This window comes from Crocodylus porosus, unplaced genomic scaffold, assembly GCF_001723895.1.
Source record: "Crocodylus porosus isolate Cpor-Errol unplaced genomic scaffold, CroPor_comp1, whole genome shotgun sequence".
NCBI classification, from domain to species: Eukaryota; Metazoa; Chordata; order Crocodylia; family Crocodylidae; genus Crocodylus; species Crocodylus porosus.
Genome location: NW_017728918.1, coordinates 105134307 through 105151832, shown reverse-complemented (window position 1 = coordinate 105151832; position 17526 = coordinate 105134307). Strand labels below are relative to the sequence as shown.

General features: G+C 41.4%; 1 protein-coding gene across 1 annotated transcript in view; it reads left to right on the top strand.

Moving 5' to 3' along the window:
- The window catches only part of SAMD3 (sterile alpha motif domain containing 3), a 67285-nt gene extending 51557 nt beyond the window's left edge, over positions 1-15728 (top strand). Inside the window, exons 8-11 of the mRNA XM_019538028.1 lie at positions 9904-10107; positions 10493-10664; positions 12818-12900; positions 14872-15728. Of these exons, the coding sequence (XP_019393573.1) occupies positions 9904-10107; positions 10493-10664; positions 12818-12900; positions 14872-15156 (744 nt within the window). The 3' untranslated portion in view covers positions 15157-15728. The remainder of the gene's footprint in view (positions 1-9903; positions 10108-10492; positions 10665-12817; positions 12901-14871) is intronic.
- Positions 15729-17526: the final 1798 nt, after the last annotated feature.

Sequence of the window (17526 nt, the reverse complement as noted above, 5' to 3'; positions counted from 1 at the left end):
TGACCCCAGCTGACTTCCTGCCCTTTGGGCAGGGGGCTGGACTCGATGATCTCCCGAGGTCCCTTCCAGCCCTAATGTCTATGAAAAATATGGTCAGAGGCCTGCAGGCAAGGCCTTACGAGCAGAGACTGAAGGACCTAGATCTCTTCACCCTTCGCAAGAGAAGGCTGAGAGGTGATCTTGTGGCTGCCTATAAAATCATCAGAGGAGGGCAGCAGGGAATAGGAGATGCTCTATGTACTAGGGCACCCTCTGGAGTAACTAGGAACAATAGCCACAAATTGATGGAGAGCAGATTTAGGTTGACATTAGAAAGAACTTCTTTACAGTAAGGGCTGCCGGAATCTGGAATGGGCTTCCAAGGGTGGTGATGCTGTCCCCTACCCTGGGGGTCTTCAAAAGGAGACAGGACAAGCACCTAGCTGGGGTTGCCTTACCCCTATGCTCTTTCCTGCCCAGGGCAGGCAGTCTGACTCAATGAACTACTGAGGTTGCTTTCAACCCTAACATCTATGAATCTGTGAATCAGATCTCTGGTTGCTGTTATGTTATAACTTTCTTTTTTCAGGGCATGCAATTTCCACTGCTTGTATGTTAATATAAGGTGCAAAGTACAGGTTGTCACTCTCTTTAAAAAACAAACAAAGAAATAAAAACAAAACAAAATTCATCTTATTTGCCTATTCAGTCAATTTGACAATTTGCAGATCAAGAATCATTAATTGCCAATAAACTCTTTTAAAATGTGTGGTTAGTGCTGGTACACCTGTCTAGTCTTTATTGCATCCATCTGGCTCTAGAAGGTAATTACATGACACTAATTGAGTGAGAGCTGACTTTTAAGATTTCTTCTGATTATATATAAAATTTGTTCCAAATTACTCCGGTTCTGATGAAGAAATAGTTTTTGCTTCCTAGTTATCCATTTTTTTGATTCAGACATTCAGAAAAGAGGGGAGGTGGAGAGACCTACTATCAACAGTAGGATTACGGGTGCATCATGCTACATGCTTTCTGAGTCTGCTGACAAATGAGCAGGGCATCTCTTCTACCTTAGGAGGACCGTATCCCCAGCAAGGCCTTCATCTGCTGTTCCTGTTCATGCTGTGCTCAAATGCCAGTAATGCCAACCCTAGTGCTGACAGCGCTGACACTGCCTACCAGGCATCCAGATGTGATGAATAGCAAATGTGCACTGACTGGAACTGAACTTATGGTGCCCTGATTGCACAAGGTCTTAAAACATCCTTGAAAGAAATCTTCTGAGCCCTCACTGATATTGATGGCTGGGAAAAAGTTAGTGACTGCAAGGCGAGACAGCAAAGACAACACAAGACAGGGCAGCAGCACTACAGATTTCAATGCTGGGCCTATGCCAGCACTTGTCACCATTACCAAGTCACTTCTTTCCCACTGCTGAGCAGCCATGACAGAGGAACTGAAATATGCCATTATTAGGAATTGGAGACACTAATTTCGCATTGCAATAAAGATAGGGCCAATCGGCAGTGTCTAGTTGTTTTCCCTGAGGCCCTTGACGCATTACATCGATTGTGCAATTACTGGTTAATTGCACAATAAATTTAGACATGCTGCATGTGCAAAGTAATTAATATACAATAAAAGTAGCCAACAAACCATAAAAATGACCACAGAGTCTCAAAATCGTTGCTTGGAAAAATGTAGAACATGTTTATAGCTGTTTTCTATTAAGCTTTAATTTGAACATGTGGCATCTCACACATAGGGTGATAGTATTTGCCCGGGCCCTCCAGCATTCCAGGGTAGACTGCTTTCTTCCTGCAAGAGAAATCGCTGTGAATCTTGCTGAACTGCTGCCCCAGAGCCCAGTAGCAGGAGATGTCATGACCAGGGATCCTGGTTTTCTCTGATTTAAAAAAATCCCCGATTTTTGGTTAAAAAAAGTAACCCCAGATCTACATTTTCCCATGATTAAAATGAAATGCCACATATATCTATCTATCTATCTGTCTATCTATCTAGACAGATAGAGAGATATAAATATAGATATTTATCTATCTATATAGATATATAAGCCATATCTAATAAGCTATAGTTATAACTATATCTATTAGATAGATTTTTATAGCTATAGATAGCTAGATATAGATATCTATATGACTATATAGATAGATATAGATATATACATGGTGGTTCATTTTAATCATCGAAAAATGTGGATCTGGGGTTACTTTTTTTAACCAAAAATTGGGGATTTTTTTAAAATCAGAGAAAACCAGGATCCCTGGTCATGACTCACTGCCACTCTCCTCTTTTCTTCAACCACCCCCAAGTCTGCTGCTTTAAGAAGCCATTAGCACTTCTATGAAAGCCAAGGACTAAACAGATACTTAAGTGACATGCTTTACTTCTCTGACACAGAGAGAGATGGGGAGGGAATTTGTTCAGAAATTTGGGGGCAGGATAAGCACGTACAAAGAAGCACCTAATAAGGTCCCTGAAGAATTCCAACCCTGCTGAGCCCTCCTTCCCACCCCCACCCCCACCCCTTCCCACTGCCCTTCTCCTGGGTCTCCTTAGATCTGCACGAGGGCTGTGGGGAGCAGCTCTTTACTGAGGGGAAGCCCAGGTGACGACTTATTCCCGGACAGCTGAAGAGACAGGTGACAACCTCTGGTGACAGCTTTTTAACTCCCCTGACTGGCAAGTGCTGGCAGAGCAAATTATCAAGATACTTTTTCCCTTCTGGATAGCCTGTCCTTTCAATGTGAAGCAGGTCACATGGCATGACAGTTTCCATGAAGTGATATTACCTATTGTTTGATGGAAATAACATCTGATAGGGACCTAGTTTGATCTCATTTTTGCTGCAAAATGGCACCATGTTTAAAATTCTTTTGGGATGCTACCAGCTTAATTGACTGATGGTGTATAGATGACCTAGAGTCTTCCCTAGATTTTAATTCAGTAGACTAAAATGCAACTTATAAACTAAGTTTGTTCCCATTCTTGCTGGCCAACTAGCTACTGCTGGACATGGCTGTCACAGAATTCAAATTGTGTTCAAACCGTATTCATCAAAAAAATTTAAGTCAATGTAGTTGGTACATGCAGCTATAAAGGGCTCATTTTATTACTGAATGGCAGCCACTTTTCTACTGAAATAACTTTTCATTTCATTGGCCTCTCTTTTCATTTACTGTAAGTCATCTTGTAACAAGCTGGAAGAAAAAGGAAGACATGTGTAGGTAAAGTATGTAGTTCTTTGAAAGTTTAAGATTTTCTTATTTCATTTTATTCAAGCATACAGCATATAATGGCTTGTTCACTGCTCTTCCTTGGTAAGACTTTATTTGGTAAATGTGTATAGGAAAAAATATTCTGAAATATGCTGTTTCAGTAATAAGGTCATTATATGCAGAACATATTCTGCTGCAAGCATGAAGTTTAACACATTTTTGTAACAGAAGAAATCTTTTGATGTTAGACTTTAATAAATTTGTATGGTTATAAATTATTTATGCCTTAAACAATGCTAGATTTCCCTTAATCTATCAAAACCCTCAAATACAATATGAATAAAACTACTTAAAAATACTGAACAAGTGTAAAGAAATCATTTTTCCCCCTTTATACTTTTAGCAAATTAGGCTATGAAAGCATCTATTGATCTACCAGCACGTGTCAGCTCAATATGCTGCACTCCTGTAATGATTCTCTGCTGAGAACAATTACTGGATAAACTAACATGGCAGTGGTGTCTCAAGTGCCTGATCTACTGGTGATTGATGTACATGTGCCACTCTTCATTGAATATCAATTGGAATTAAAGCACATGGTGATGGAAGGATAGGTTACTTTGGGTATCAACTAATCTGTATTTAAATAGCTTGGTTAGAAGAAAGGAGATAAATACATAGATCTAAAAGGCTCAGGCATGTCTGTGTGTTGCTGCCTTTGTGCACTGAGCTGAGAGCTTCACAACCACGTCAGTGAGAGCCCTAAAAACCAGCCTGGTGTTTCACTGGTAAATGTTGTATTTCCTTGCTGTAGCATTTTAACACTTTAGCGTGCTTTATACATGTTTCTTAGCTAGTCTGAAAGGATAGGAGGATCAGAACTGCAGACAAACCTACATTAAACAAGGGTTTTCTTCAGTTCCTTTTAGTCAAGTTCATCATTTCTTGAATGTGAGGTTTTTGTAGGTTGCATGGTTTGGGGCATACATCTGGATAGTAGAGTGTAGCTTGTCTAAGCTAGAAGTACAGGAAACCCTCGTTATTCACGGGTTTGGCATTTGCAGTTTGAAATATTTGCGGCTGCTGAACCCGCATTTTAAACACGCTTTATACACTTCCAGGAACATCTCGGGAGCACTGCACTTGCTGCCACCACTGCTGCCATGCTCCCGCCAGAGCCGCCGGAGCCATGCCCCACCCTAGCCACCAGGGGCTCTGCATTCATGAACGCAGTGCCTTATTTGTGGATTTCGCCACTCGCGGGGGATATGTTCTCGTATCCCCTGCAAATGGCAGGGATCGCCTGTACAGTTTACAATTTCGATGTGTTGGTTTCAACCTGGTGATGCAGCCCAGGGTGAAGTTACATGTTATGCTTAGGCCATACTAGGGATACTTAAATTGTGAGCATCCCCACATTAAAGCTCCTTAACTCATGCTAATTGCCCCCCAAGCACCTCAGAGTTATGCCACTTCAGGTGAGGGTTACCTGGGCTGTGCTACCTGGCTCATGTTAGGATAACTTCTGTCTGCTTTACTGAGATAAAACAAGCAATTTGCAATCCTCCAGCAGCCCAAGATGCTTCCTTCCCACCTTCCCTCCTCCCTTGCCCTCATTACCCCAGAGCAGGGTTAGAAATGGATGTCCTGGCTCCTAGCCATGCCCCTGCTCACCAGTCCTCTGTGGCAAGTCAGAGCTGTGGAGGCAAGAAACAGTATTAACCCTTAACATATGATTGCTCACAGGATGTTCAACTTTAACAGCACTTAATGAGTGTAATGCAATTTCATTATGAGAGGCGAGTGCTTGCTGATTAATCATAGGATGCCCAGGAGTTGCCAGTATCCTGCGGCTGTGAAAAAGACCAGAACAATATCCTAAGGAACATTAGGATGTCTGCACACAGTAGAGACAAGAGGACCTAACAGCATCGTACAAGGAATTGTTATGACCCGTTTTAGAATAGTATGCAGTTCAGGTCTGTGTTCAAAAGAGATGCTTTGAAACAAGTTGAAAGTAGTTCCACTAAAATAGTTAAGAGAAGGGAAATCCTTTATTATGAAAGAACATTAAAGAAGCTCAGCTTGTTTATTTTAGCAAAACAGACTGAGAGGGAATACAATCACTCTGTAAAACTACAAACATGGGTCAAATATTAGAGAAGACAACAGGGTGTTTTTTTAGGGCTGAAAAACAACAGTGGCACTAGGTCAAATAGCTACACACTACCTACCATAAATTTAGATTGGAAATTAAAAGCTTTCTAATGATCAGAGAGTGGTGGAGTGTGAGGCAAGCAGTGTACTTCTTCCTAAGACTGAACTGGTTAAGTTTATGGGTAGGATGGGAAATTTTGGCGTACCAGTCAGCATGTGTAGATGTGGAGTCGTGTAATTGCGGCCCCCAGGGCTGTACTGTACAATATAGCTCTGCAGTGTGGAAGGCCTCTGTAACCAGGGCATTGCTGACTGTCACTTGGGGCCAGGATGGGAGTTTTTTCCCTTCGTGAGTGTTGCTGGCTTTTATTTCACCTTTCTCTGAGATACTGGGATTTTGGGAACAGCTAAGGCTGCGGGTTCTTGATTGAGGGGTGCTGATGATTCCACTGGTACTAGTAACCCAGAGGTTTCTCGTATTGTTCTTCTGCTTATCGCCAAATCTGAGGCCAAGAGGGAACTTTTCTGCTGGGAGGTGTATATGTGTATGGGGAGGAGGGGGGGAATGGGTTGCTGCATAGGCAGTCTTTTTCCTAGGATCTTCTAATCATGCATTAACTCAGTGGTTCTCAAACTCTGACAGATCGCGCACCACCAATTTAAAACAATACAACTAAGTACCACTAGCAAATTTTTCAGCTCAACCTTAAGTACGACCAGCAAATTTTTGTCATATAAAGTAATGATAATAAATGTGTTAACGTGTACCACTGACAGGTTATCTGTGTACCACTGGTGTTATGCACGCCACAGGTTGGGAATTGCTGTATTAACTACTTTCCTGTTATTGCAGTGACAGGGCATTGGCCGTGCCCTCATCTCCCCTCCTTTTACAATGGTATATGAAAAGGTATTGCTAATGTTTTGGATGTTGTTCATTGTAGTTGCATGTGACTGTTTAAAGTGGCATTTGGAGGACTGTTTAAAGTGGCAATACGGAGGATTCTTTCAGATAACAATAGCCAGGGGATGCAGGGGACTTGACCCGATAGACTAGGAGTCCCTTAGCTTACGTACAAGTGTTTTGTGTTTACTTATGTCGAATGTCTTAAAGCCTTCCTTGCTCTGCCAGTTCCACCAGTTCAAGAGGGATGACAAGCATGAATGAAGTGAATGGGGCTGGTCCTGTATCAGCTTTTTCTTTGGTTCTGCAGTTACTCTAAGGCATTGTGTTATTTCTGCTGCTGTTTGTTATGAATATTTGTAAGTGTAGTTCAGCTACTGAAGTCAGTAAAGGAAGTGGCTCAGGACTGCACAGCAAAATTGCAAGAAGGATCCACAGTCATCAGTTTAGCTGTGTTTGCCTTGATAGGTGTGGGTGGTGATAAAATAAAGTAAAGGTCTAATCTTACTCTTTTGTTTCTAAGAACACGGTCCACTTGCTGTAGTCCTGCCATGCCAGATTGAATCTCTTGTGAGTGTGTTATTGAGGGTGTTTCCTTCTCCAGAAACAAGCAATTGCAGCAAGATCAGGTGGCTGAACAAACAGGTAGTCCATTGGCAGGGAGACTGGAAATGGACCCAAAAGAACCATACACAACATCAATGCTACTTGATGTTGGAGATGACATTTGCATACAGTTACTTGTGGTTTTTAATTTAAAGTAAAAATCACTGCTGTTTTAAAAAGTCCTACTCTGTGCATCATGCATGTGCATGTCTGACTAGGAGGGTGTAATTTTGTCACATGTCCTTGTACTATGGCTGCATTGTGTTGCACAAGCTGGTACTGAATGCACTTAACATGCCCCAATGTATATACGTATGCCGACAAAAAGTGTCCCCTTCAACTGGAGTGTGTTTGTTAAGAAAATGCTCTAAAAGCATTTCAGATGCTTCTAATCATAGTGTTGGAAGGGCCTTCAAGGGCTATCATCTCTGTATAAGATTTGCTTTACTAAACCATCCCATGCCAATGCCTATTGAGTCACTTCCTGAAAATCTCCAGTGGCTGTTAGAGCTAGCCTGAGGAAGTGCAGTCACATTATAAACACTGGCTTCATGATGTACTTGGTAAGTTTGTTTTAAACATCATAGAAGGAGCAGTCAGGAGCATCAGGTCAGTAAGATATTTGAATTTACAGCATAATCCAGCCTAAGCCATGCCCTTCCTAAACAAATATCCTCACCACTGTGCTCCTACCATCAGAGCTGTACCAGTGGGGTACTAGTATAAATGCAGCCCAAGAGTGAATTATCTGACCAGTACTTCTTTTTCCATATATGCATCCCAGGGTCATTTCGACAGGCAAAATCACTGGTTTCCTCTAACAAAAACTAAGTAATTCAAGATTTGTTACATATATTTATTCTGATGGCGTCTTTGCCTAGTAATTACAGGCTTTATAATCTTGGCAGGGACTGTAATGATTTTTTTAAAGGAAAATTGTTAGTTCATGCCTACACCTTCAAAATAAATAATGCCGCAGAAATCAACAATTAAATTATTTAACTCGTGGTTGCTATAAGAATGGTAGTTTCCCTCTTCCTTTCTGGTTTAAAGCTGTAATATAGACACTGAGAAGTTAATGAAAAATGTCAGTGTAGTGGTCCTCTGGAGAGCAGATGTACACAAACAACTACTTCTTCATTCAATTAATCATATTGGGACTGGTCCAGCAAACATTTAATTGTGTGAGTCATACTACTGATATTGCCTACAGCTGGAGTACTTTGTCCAGTTCTGTGCGCCCCATTTCAGGAGGGATGTGGACAACATTGAAAAGGTCCAAAGGAGGGCCACCCGCATGATCCGGGGACTACAGGGCAGACCCTACATTGAAAGACTGCGGGACCTAAACCTGTTCAGCCTTCACAAGAGAAGGCTGAGGGGGGGCCTGGTGACTGTCTATAAACTCACTAGGGGGGACCAGAAGGGTTTAGGGGAGATGCTGTTTCCCCTAGCGCCCCCTGGCATGACAAGGAACAATGGACACAAGTTATTAGAGAGTAGATTTAGATTAGACATCCGCAAGAACTACTTCACAGTTAGGGCGGCTAGGGTCTGGAACCAACTTCCTAGGGAAGTGGTGCTGGCTCCTACCCTGGGGGTCTTTAAGAAGAGGCTTGATGACTACCTGGCTGGACTTATTTGGGTCCAGTCTTTTTCTCCTGCCCAGGCGGGGGGTCGGACTTGAAGATCTACAAGGTCCCTTCCGACCCAACTTCTATGATTTTATGATATCAGTGGGATTATTCAAATGAAAACTACTATCTGACAAATGAGTACCTGAGAACACCAGTGGATGGGACTAGACTGAATAGCTGAGGTGACAAATGAGTACCTGAGAACACCAGTGGATGGGACTAGACTGAATAGCTGAGGTGGCCCCTTCTAGTCCCATATTCCTATTTGCATAGGAGCTGGGACAATGGTCCCATCTCTTCCATATATTCTTGGTCTTATCTATTGACTAAAATCCTTTACTTAGTGTTAAAGAATCAACATTCAAAAGGGTGTAAGAGTACATCATTAATAACATCATTCACATATTTCTAATAGGCTACGTCTGTGCAACCTGGGGAAAATTAGTGGGATTGCACAAAGATCAATAAGAGGATAATTTTAGATGGAGAAAATTTACTAAGAATGGTAATCTGTAGGGAAAGGAAATCTAGTCCGCATCTCAGAATCTAAGTTTGCAGTGCTGGGGCCAAGACATTTTGTCTTAATTTATACTTTATAAATGTTACATACTTAATCCAAAGACTGAAGCACAATAAACATGAAAAACCATACTATTTTTATATATTGTACATGTTCAGGAGTGGATCCAGGATTTCCAAAGGGAGGTGCATGAGCAGCAACTCATGCTGTTAGGGTGACTGCACCCCTGCTGCCAGCTTCCTCTACACCTACCAGTGCAGACTAAACCATGGGAGGCTCCAAGAAATTTAAGTCCCTAAAGCACATGAAAACCCCTCTCTCTTTCCCTTTTTGCTCCAAGGAAGGTCCCTCCACCAACCCCATTCCTCTGCCTGTTTTCTCCCCTGCTTGGGGGCGGACAAGCTCCAGACCCTGCTGGGCTCAGCTGGGGAGGGGACAGCAGGAACAGGGTGACTTAAGAGTAGTTTTCCCCACCCTGTCCTGTCTCAGTGCAGGTGCTGCTGCTGTGCCCATCCCCAGCTGATCCCAGCCTCCTTGCAGGGACAAAAATGCCTTTGGTGCTTCCCCACCCCCAGGGTAGTGGAAAAAGAAAGGCAGTGGAGGAGGGAGAGGAGTGAGGATGGGGCATGCCTTTGAGCAAGAAATGAAAAAGAGGAAGGATTTTCACCTGCTTCAGGGAATTAAAGAAGTTCCCAGAGGGTCCCATGGTATGCTCCAATCCAACAGAGGCGTGCAGTCATGCCACTGCACCCCCTCTGGATCTGCCTCTGTACATGTTTTACATCCTGCATCAGACAAAGCTACATCTGGTCTATTTAAATTTGTAGAAAAAAAAATCTGTCTTTTTATATCTCACAGGAGGAGCCTGCCTGTTTTGAAGGAAGTGAGATGAATGAACACGTTAACTGGTTTAAGCAAGAATATGTGAAAACAGAGAGGAACTGGGAAGAAGTTGATAATAGGATGAATATGACATTAGGAATACGAAGAAAGATGATTAATAATAAGGCACCTTTGAAAGAAATTCTGTGCCTGTTTCCTTTTCTAAGGTGTCCTTATCAGGTAGTATTATAGGTGTCTCAATAGCAATGTTGCATTTGATCATGAAATATAAACAAGCAGCATGTCACCAGGTCAGTTGTTTGTTGCCAGGAACGCATCCATCATTACTCAATCTATTCCACTAATGCCATGGTAAATTCATATTGCTGCATCATTTTTAAACATTTGCCCATTACATGTTAAGTTTGCTATACACTATAATATACTGGATATTATATGTGTTCTGGTGAACCCTGAAATACTTACTATTTAAAAAAAAACGGAAAAAACATTGTCAGTGTATAATCCTGATTTATTAACCCAGTCATCAATGTTTGAGCCTCAGTTTTGTTTCGTCTTGTTATGAATACTTCGATAAAATGGACTTTTTCTCTCTTCCTTTTAGCTTTTTAGGGAGTTCCACCTCCTGACACACATGGATATTTATAAAAAAACAGTTGAGATTTTGGAGATGTATTCTGAAAACATATTGTCTCTGTACTCGGTGAGGAATAATCCAATTAATGTTATGCTGCAAGAAAATCTAAAACAGCACATGGAGGAAGACATTCTGAAATGTTAGTATAAACTGGCTCTGTATTTAAGCATTGTAGCAGGTAATTGTGTTACAGTAATTAGACTAGCTCTTATGGATAATGTAGAAACATTGTTTTAAAACTGTCTGGTGCCTTCTTGAAAACACACACAAGATAGAGAAATATCAAACAAAAGAAACCTATTAATCAATGAAGAGGGGAAAATATTAATAAAATGAGTAAGATACCAAACTCATGTTTTTCTAATAAGATAAGGAGAGAAAAATGTTAATGGGTAAAATAACTATTATAACATGTTTGGCTAATAAGAAAGAAATGAAATATTTCCAAATATATGAAACTGCCTTTTTGTATCATAGAGGAATCATGGACAGAGAGGGGGGCATCTGTTGGACAAAACCAAATAGCAGAACCTCTTTCCTAAAAACGAAAGAGACATGATCTAAGATATTGTTTTTATGACTGAGGTTTGTTCCTGATGAAATAATGGAAAGAAAATTACTGGCTAACAACAGGGCTAATAACTCTGTGATAGAATGTGATATTGTCGAATACCGTATGATATTTTTGAATGCTCAGGGCTTTTCATTTTGAATGCTCGGGGATATTTTTGAATGCTCATGGTTCCCTGTGATGAAACCATTTGAAAAGAAGCGAGCAGTGTAGCCAGGCCGCAGGATCCTGGTACATGCACATTTGTCTTTGTTAATGTAAGTGTGCCTCGGGCTGGAAAAGGTTGGGAAACACTGTGTTAGAGGTATACTCCCATGTTGACCTGAGGCAAGGTGTAGGGAATTTTCAAAAGTGTTTTATTTAAATGACATACCAAAGCTCTCAATGTCTACTCCTTAAATGGTGAGGTCTTGGTAAAACTGGGAGGTGGGTTATACATTATTCTTAAGGGGTAACTGGTTTAGAAGAGGTTCAGTAAAGGCTGTACAGGCCACCTAAAGCTTGGTCTATACTAGTGATTCTCAACCAGGGTACCACAGCACCCTGGGGTGCCTTTAGGTATTTTCAAGGGTGCTGCAATGTTAGCACCATTAGATTTACAGATATGCCTCACAAGATAAGTCCTGAAATTTCAAATAGAAATCCATAGTCATGGGCTTTCTGAGTCCTTTACAAGAAAGAAACTGCTCTATTAGTTTTTCACTCTTTTTTGGCCTGCAGAAAACTAAGAGCTGGCATTTTCTGATAAGTGCCTCAGTTGACAGAACCACTGATCTGTCTATACAATGACAACAAACTGTTTAAAATTCTGATAAATTGAATTTATGCTAATTTTCCCAACCTAGATCAGGTCCAACAACCACCAGGGAAGAATTCAAGTGAGGCTGAAGGACCACTTCACTTTTTGTATCAAAACTATGGATGGAGTATGTTACAATACTTGTAATGCTTATAATAACTCTGAAAATTAGGAGGGAAAAGTGTATTGTTTGGAACATTTATTCAAACAAAAAAGCAAAAGTCAGAGATCTAGCTGAGCCCACTGAAGTACTTGGGTGACTACGCGCCAGTTTTTGTAGCCCATTATTGTGGATCGCATTGTATCTGCCTGCTTGTAACTCTCCAGTCTGAATGGGGAGACTGAGCTGACTAGGTGCAGCATCTGACGTGGGCCCAGAGCGGGGTTTCAATTGATGCCTCTGGAAGATGCCTGAACTGTCGGGTCACCACACCCCAGCAGAGAATTTGAGTGAGGCGTACCCTTTTTTTTCTTTTAAATGCCCTATGCAGAATAATCCAGTCATGGCAGCAAGATGGCCTAGATTACTCCATTAGGTCTTCTCCTTCACTGACTTCTATAGGGGATTGCATTCGTAGTCTAATTTTAGCACGATTAAAAATTAGCAGCTAATTCTCTGATCTGGAACGCTATACTATACTTTTTTTTGAGTATCATTAGTTGTGGATTTATGAAATTCTATGCCTTTTTGAAAGTGGTATGTTGGTGGCACAGCTGAGGACAGACACTGGAGACATTTAAATCAATATAAGGGTTGCAGTTTACTTTTCAAATAACTTCGTAACCAAGAACATGGATACAGTGAGGAGTTTAACCACCACCTTTATAACCTACAGCTCTTACTTCATAAATCAGTCTGCTCTTCCACAAAGGTATCGAAAAGCTTTCATTTGTAGTTCAGTAAAAACCTTTGCTTTGACAGATATGAAAATGACGGCCACTTGTTTACTGCTGCCAGACGCCTTTGGAGATGACACCAGTCTGTTTGTTGCTGTGAATGAGGAGGTATTTAAATGTGGCTGTGAAGGCTAGTTACATTTCCAAACAGACAAAATCTACTGCATTTTCCCACCTTCTCCGCCTCCTAAATTAAATTTCCCTTCCCTTCCCTACCCTCCCTCCTGTGTCACATAGTGGGGGACAGCTGCAGTGATTAGGACTTTTTTTGTATGTCTCTTGTATGATATCTAATAACATCACACATCATCAAGTGACATTTAAAGGAAGAATGTGATGTTGTACTAAGATTAGAGGACCAAGTCTATAGTTCTGGTTGTCTTTCTGTCACTAATTGCTTAAGAGTCAGTCATTTAAGCCTTGATTAAGTAAAGACTTTCAGGTACTGCACTCAAAGACTGGAATCCAGAACCCAGAGTTTGGTGCTTACGCTGCATATGCAGTGCACGAGGAAAGGGGTGACCCAAAAAAGCCTCACACTGAGTGGGGAGTTGCCTAAAGCTGGCAAACAGAAAATGCTGAACTGAAATCCCACACCACTCAGGTGCTTAGGAGCCTGAATCCCACCCAGGATTCAGAGTCCAAACCTCTCCCAAGTATAGGCATCTACATGCAATCTTTGAAGGTATCGAGTAGAGATCAGTTTCCTTTTTAAAACACACCTGGCAGAAGGAAATGGAATATCGAATAGCAAGTCAAGTGATTCTTGATGGGACCAGGGTGCTGTGAAATATTTTGAAGGGTGCTCCTAGGTGTACAGGGATGACGGCAAACTCATCCTTGTCCAGGTATTCCCCTATGGCCCAATCCCTGTGCAGGGAAGTAAGAGCAGTCTTGTTTCTGTCTAGCTGCTCTTCCTTCCTCTCCATTCCCTCCCCTGGCTCCCATTGCCTAGCCCCTCTATGAGGAAGGAAGCAAAGGCTTTTCCCTGCCCAGCTGCTCCTCCTTCTCTTCCTCCACCCTGCCACCTTCCCTACACTGCTCAGCTCCCGTAGAGAGAGTAAGAACATGCTTTCTTGCCCCTGGCTTGCTGCTCCCCCCATCTACTTCCCTAACACATGTACAAAGAGGTAAGCACTGTAATAATATCTTAGTTTTTGAAATAGGGTATCACTCAATTCAGTGAAGTTGTGGAGGAGACTTGGAGTCTAAAAAGGCTGACACTACTTATTAAACTAGTCCAGTGAAGTGAGACACCTGGGCTCAACATAGAACACTTCATGGACACATCCTGTATGCCTCCAGCTGCAGCCTAGGCCCCAGCAGAAAGTGCCATGGGAGTGGGGCAGAGTGAGTGTGAGTATCCTAGTGGTTTTGATGTATCCTAGTGGTTGGGACCTAGCTGAGAAGAAGAGCCCTCTGCTCCCAACACTATTTATACAGTTAACATTAATTCACTGGATAAGACTCCCCCCCCCCCCGCAAGAACTTTGAAGCCAGGACCCAGCTGCATGATCTCAGCATCCAACTGCAGTGAAACACCCTCTTGCTTATTTTCCTGTAGCTCCCAAGTCTTGTCTTCTTTTCTATGCTATGGCCCAACTTCAGACAAGAAGGTTGATGAATCTCCAACTTCATCCTGGGCAAGTGTGTCTGATCTGCCCTGTTCTTCTACCTCAGTGGGGCTTCAGTAAGAGCCAGGAGCCTCTTCAGCTGGACCAGTTCTGGGCAAGCACAGAAGGGAAATTGTAGCGGCCCGGGGGGACTTTCCAGGGCAAACAGGGAACTGTCCAGTAAATTTAGACACCTCCATAATTGCCAAGTGAGGGTTTTTTAAAATCATGATTTCGGATTCAGTCTGCCTAAGTTTGATTTTAGGTGCATAACTTCTTAGAATCCTCCCCTTAGCCTTTTTGCAGCTCACTATCTTCATTGTAAAACCCTGGCCTATGTTACTTAGTGTCTTTTGATGCAGAAGGTCTCAAACACCCACAGAATTATTAACCAATTTCAAAGCACCTCTTGAACATGAATGTAACTGGCAATCCTCATGAATTACAGCTTTTTGTTCTATTGCAGGTGAAGGTCTCGACACCAGTGTTGGAAGTGAAAAACCCGTTCAATGTTAATACGTGTGAGTTTGCTTTGTATGTAGAAAAAGAGAAACTGGCTCAGCTTGATGATTGTACAATGGCACTGGCTGCTCTGTTGGCTGCGTTCCATGTGTTTGACATCCAGTGTCCAGAAAAGATCCACAACACACTTAACTTTCTGGAGTCGCTGATCTTTGAGGTGAGATGTCCGCAGTCTTTCCCAGTGAAGGTAAAGAGAGAACTAGAAGAACCTGAATGTCTGACCGTTTGATAACAGATGTGATACTCGTCTCAGGGGAATGCCTTTGGAGCACTGTCAAAAGAAATCTTTGGTTGTGAAGATAAGTCAGTGTACATCTTTCCAGTGGAAGTGTATGAATATTTATAATACAGCTGTGTTTTTACAATACCTGTTTTTTATTGTATGGGCTGCTGTCATTTTTAAAATTTAAAACCTGAGCATTTTCATTATTTTAAATGAAAATTCGAGATAATTTTTTGTGTTAGAAAAATAGTTTTATAGTTCACTGTAACTGTGCATTATTTTTCTGATAGAGCTTTTTTACTCCATTTGGATCAAGTTTTGATTAAGTCAAAGGTAAGGAACTCACTAGTGAACTAATTTACTTTTAATACTTTACTGCCTCAGTTGTTTATATTCCTTGCATTTGGATTCATGGTTTGATGTGGGTGTTTTTCCTTGAAGTGATACAAGTTAAAGATTTGCAATTAAGAGGTAATGTGGTTTCACTGTAATAGTTATTGAAAGTATTATAAATAAGTATTTTTCCATTTAAAAAGTGCTGCGTCTGACGATTAATTTGCAGACCCGGGATCTGTGGATAGTATAATTTGGCCAGAGCCAGAAGAAGAATCTTCCCTGCCTATGTGACACAACTTACCTTTATTTTCCTGATTAATTGCACTTGAAACAACTAAATGAAAGTTCTAAGTTACAAAATGTTTCTTAAAAGTACTTTGGAGCTGAAATCAGCAGACAGATCTCTCTCTCTCTGGATTTGTTTCTCACTTCTCCTCTTTGCAGGGTACAATCTAGCCACTCTTCTCTTGTTGCACAGTTGAGGTATAACGCATGTCAGCATTTGTGTGCAGGGACCAGTTTATGTGGAGATGAGTCTTTGTGTTAGACCAGGCTGCCTCAATAGTGACCAGCATCATCTTCCACATTATGGCCCAGCATGGTTCTTTTAACTCTGAGCCTTTGCTTCCTTGGAGTTTCTGTGGTTGAAAAATGGAAGTAGCTAGCAAAATGTTACCATTTCATTGCAGAAACAAAGACAATGCTCTTTATTTGAATTCCATGATATTAAAGCTGTCTTAAAGTATTTATGCAGGATCTCCTGAGTTTGTTGTCCCTGCATTAATTTTAGGAAGTTGAAGTAGCCTGGAAAATTCTAAAGCTTCATTTTTGATTAGTGGTTCTGCAGATATACCTGGGGGCTTGGATATACAACTTGGTTACACCCAGCATAACTTGCATCTCTGCATAGTATATTGCTGTTTCAGCATCTGTTGATAGTAGGGTAAGGAAGTAATAGTCTTTTTGCCTTGAAGAAACTGCTACCCTGGGTTAGGCTGCAGACCAACACGGACACACACAACACTGTGGATTTATCCCTGATTTTTCGTAGTCTACACTGAACATGCATAAGATGCATGTTACATAGCTCCTCTTTTTTCCATGGCACTAGAAAGGGCAGTTACAGTAGTGTAAACATTTTGTGTGTCCAAGCCCTAAGTACTATGATGGAGAAGGTGGTAAGTGTCAGAGCTAAACTCAAACTATTAAGAGCTGATGTTTCTGTTTGACTTTTACGACAGATTAAAGTAGTGGAATAGCTGCCAGTCTACCTCCTGTACCACGTTAAAAGGAATTTAGTTTTAAAGATGCAGAACTGCTTTTCATGTATTTTCATTTTCTTAACAAATTTCCTCAACCTTATTAGTCTTCCTAATACAAATTATTTGGACAGCTGCACCTCTTGATAAGATACATGTTTATCAAATTGGAGATAGTGTGAGACAGTAATGGAGGGAAACTACTTTGGGTCTGGGCAGTACTAAATAAAAGACTGGGTCTGTGCCATTTAGTACATATTCACAGAGGTGTCTTGTAAATAATAAGCAAAAATTCCTCAAAGTTCAGTAGTTTTCTAGAGGCAAGAGGAAACTGTAAGAAAATCCCAGTATATCGCCACAGAAATCAGCTATTCCTAAACCAGTTTGCAAGGGATAGCTGATAGTTCACATGGTTTTGGTACCTCATTGGCTTCTACAGGCTTTCAGGTCCTTCTGCAAAGAACAGAGAGCTCCTCACTAATCTGTAACCTAGAGAAATGTCTGGTGAAGATGAGAAACTGGGCAAGTCCCCAGGAAAGTACATACAAAAGAGCCAAAATGGATGGAACAGCTGGGTGGAGAAGATGAAAAGGGGACTAGTTGCATTAATTTTCAAATGCTGCATGCCTGTGTGAGCAACTGTTGTTGCCACAGGTAGGGCTGCGTGATACAGGAAGTAGCTCATGAGATGATATCTTTGTTAAGCAAGTGTTTGGGGAAACAGGAGAGAACTCTTTTATAGTTGATTTTATAAAATCATGCCAACAGTTGAGTTGCTGTG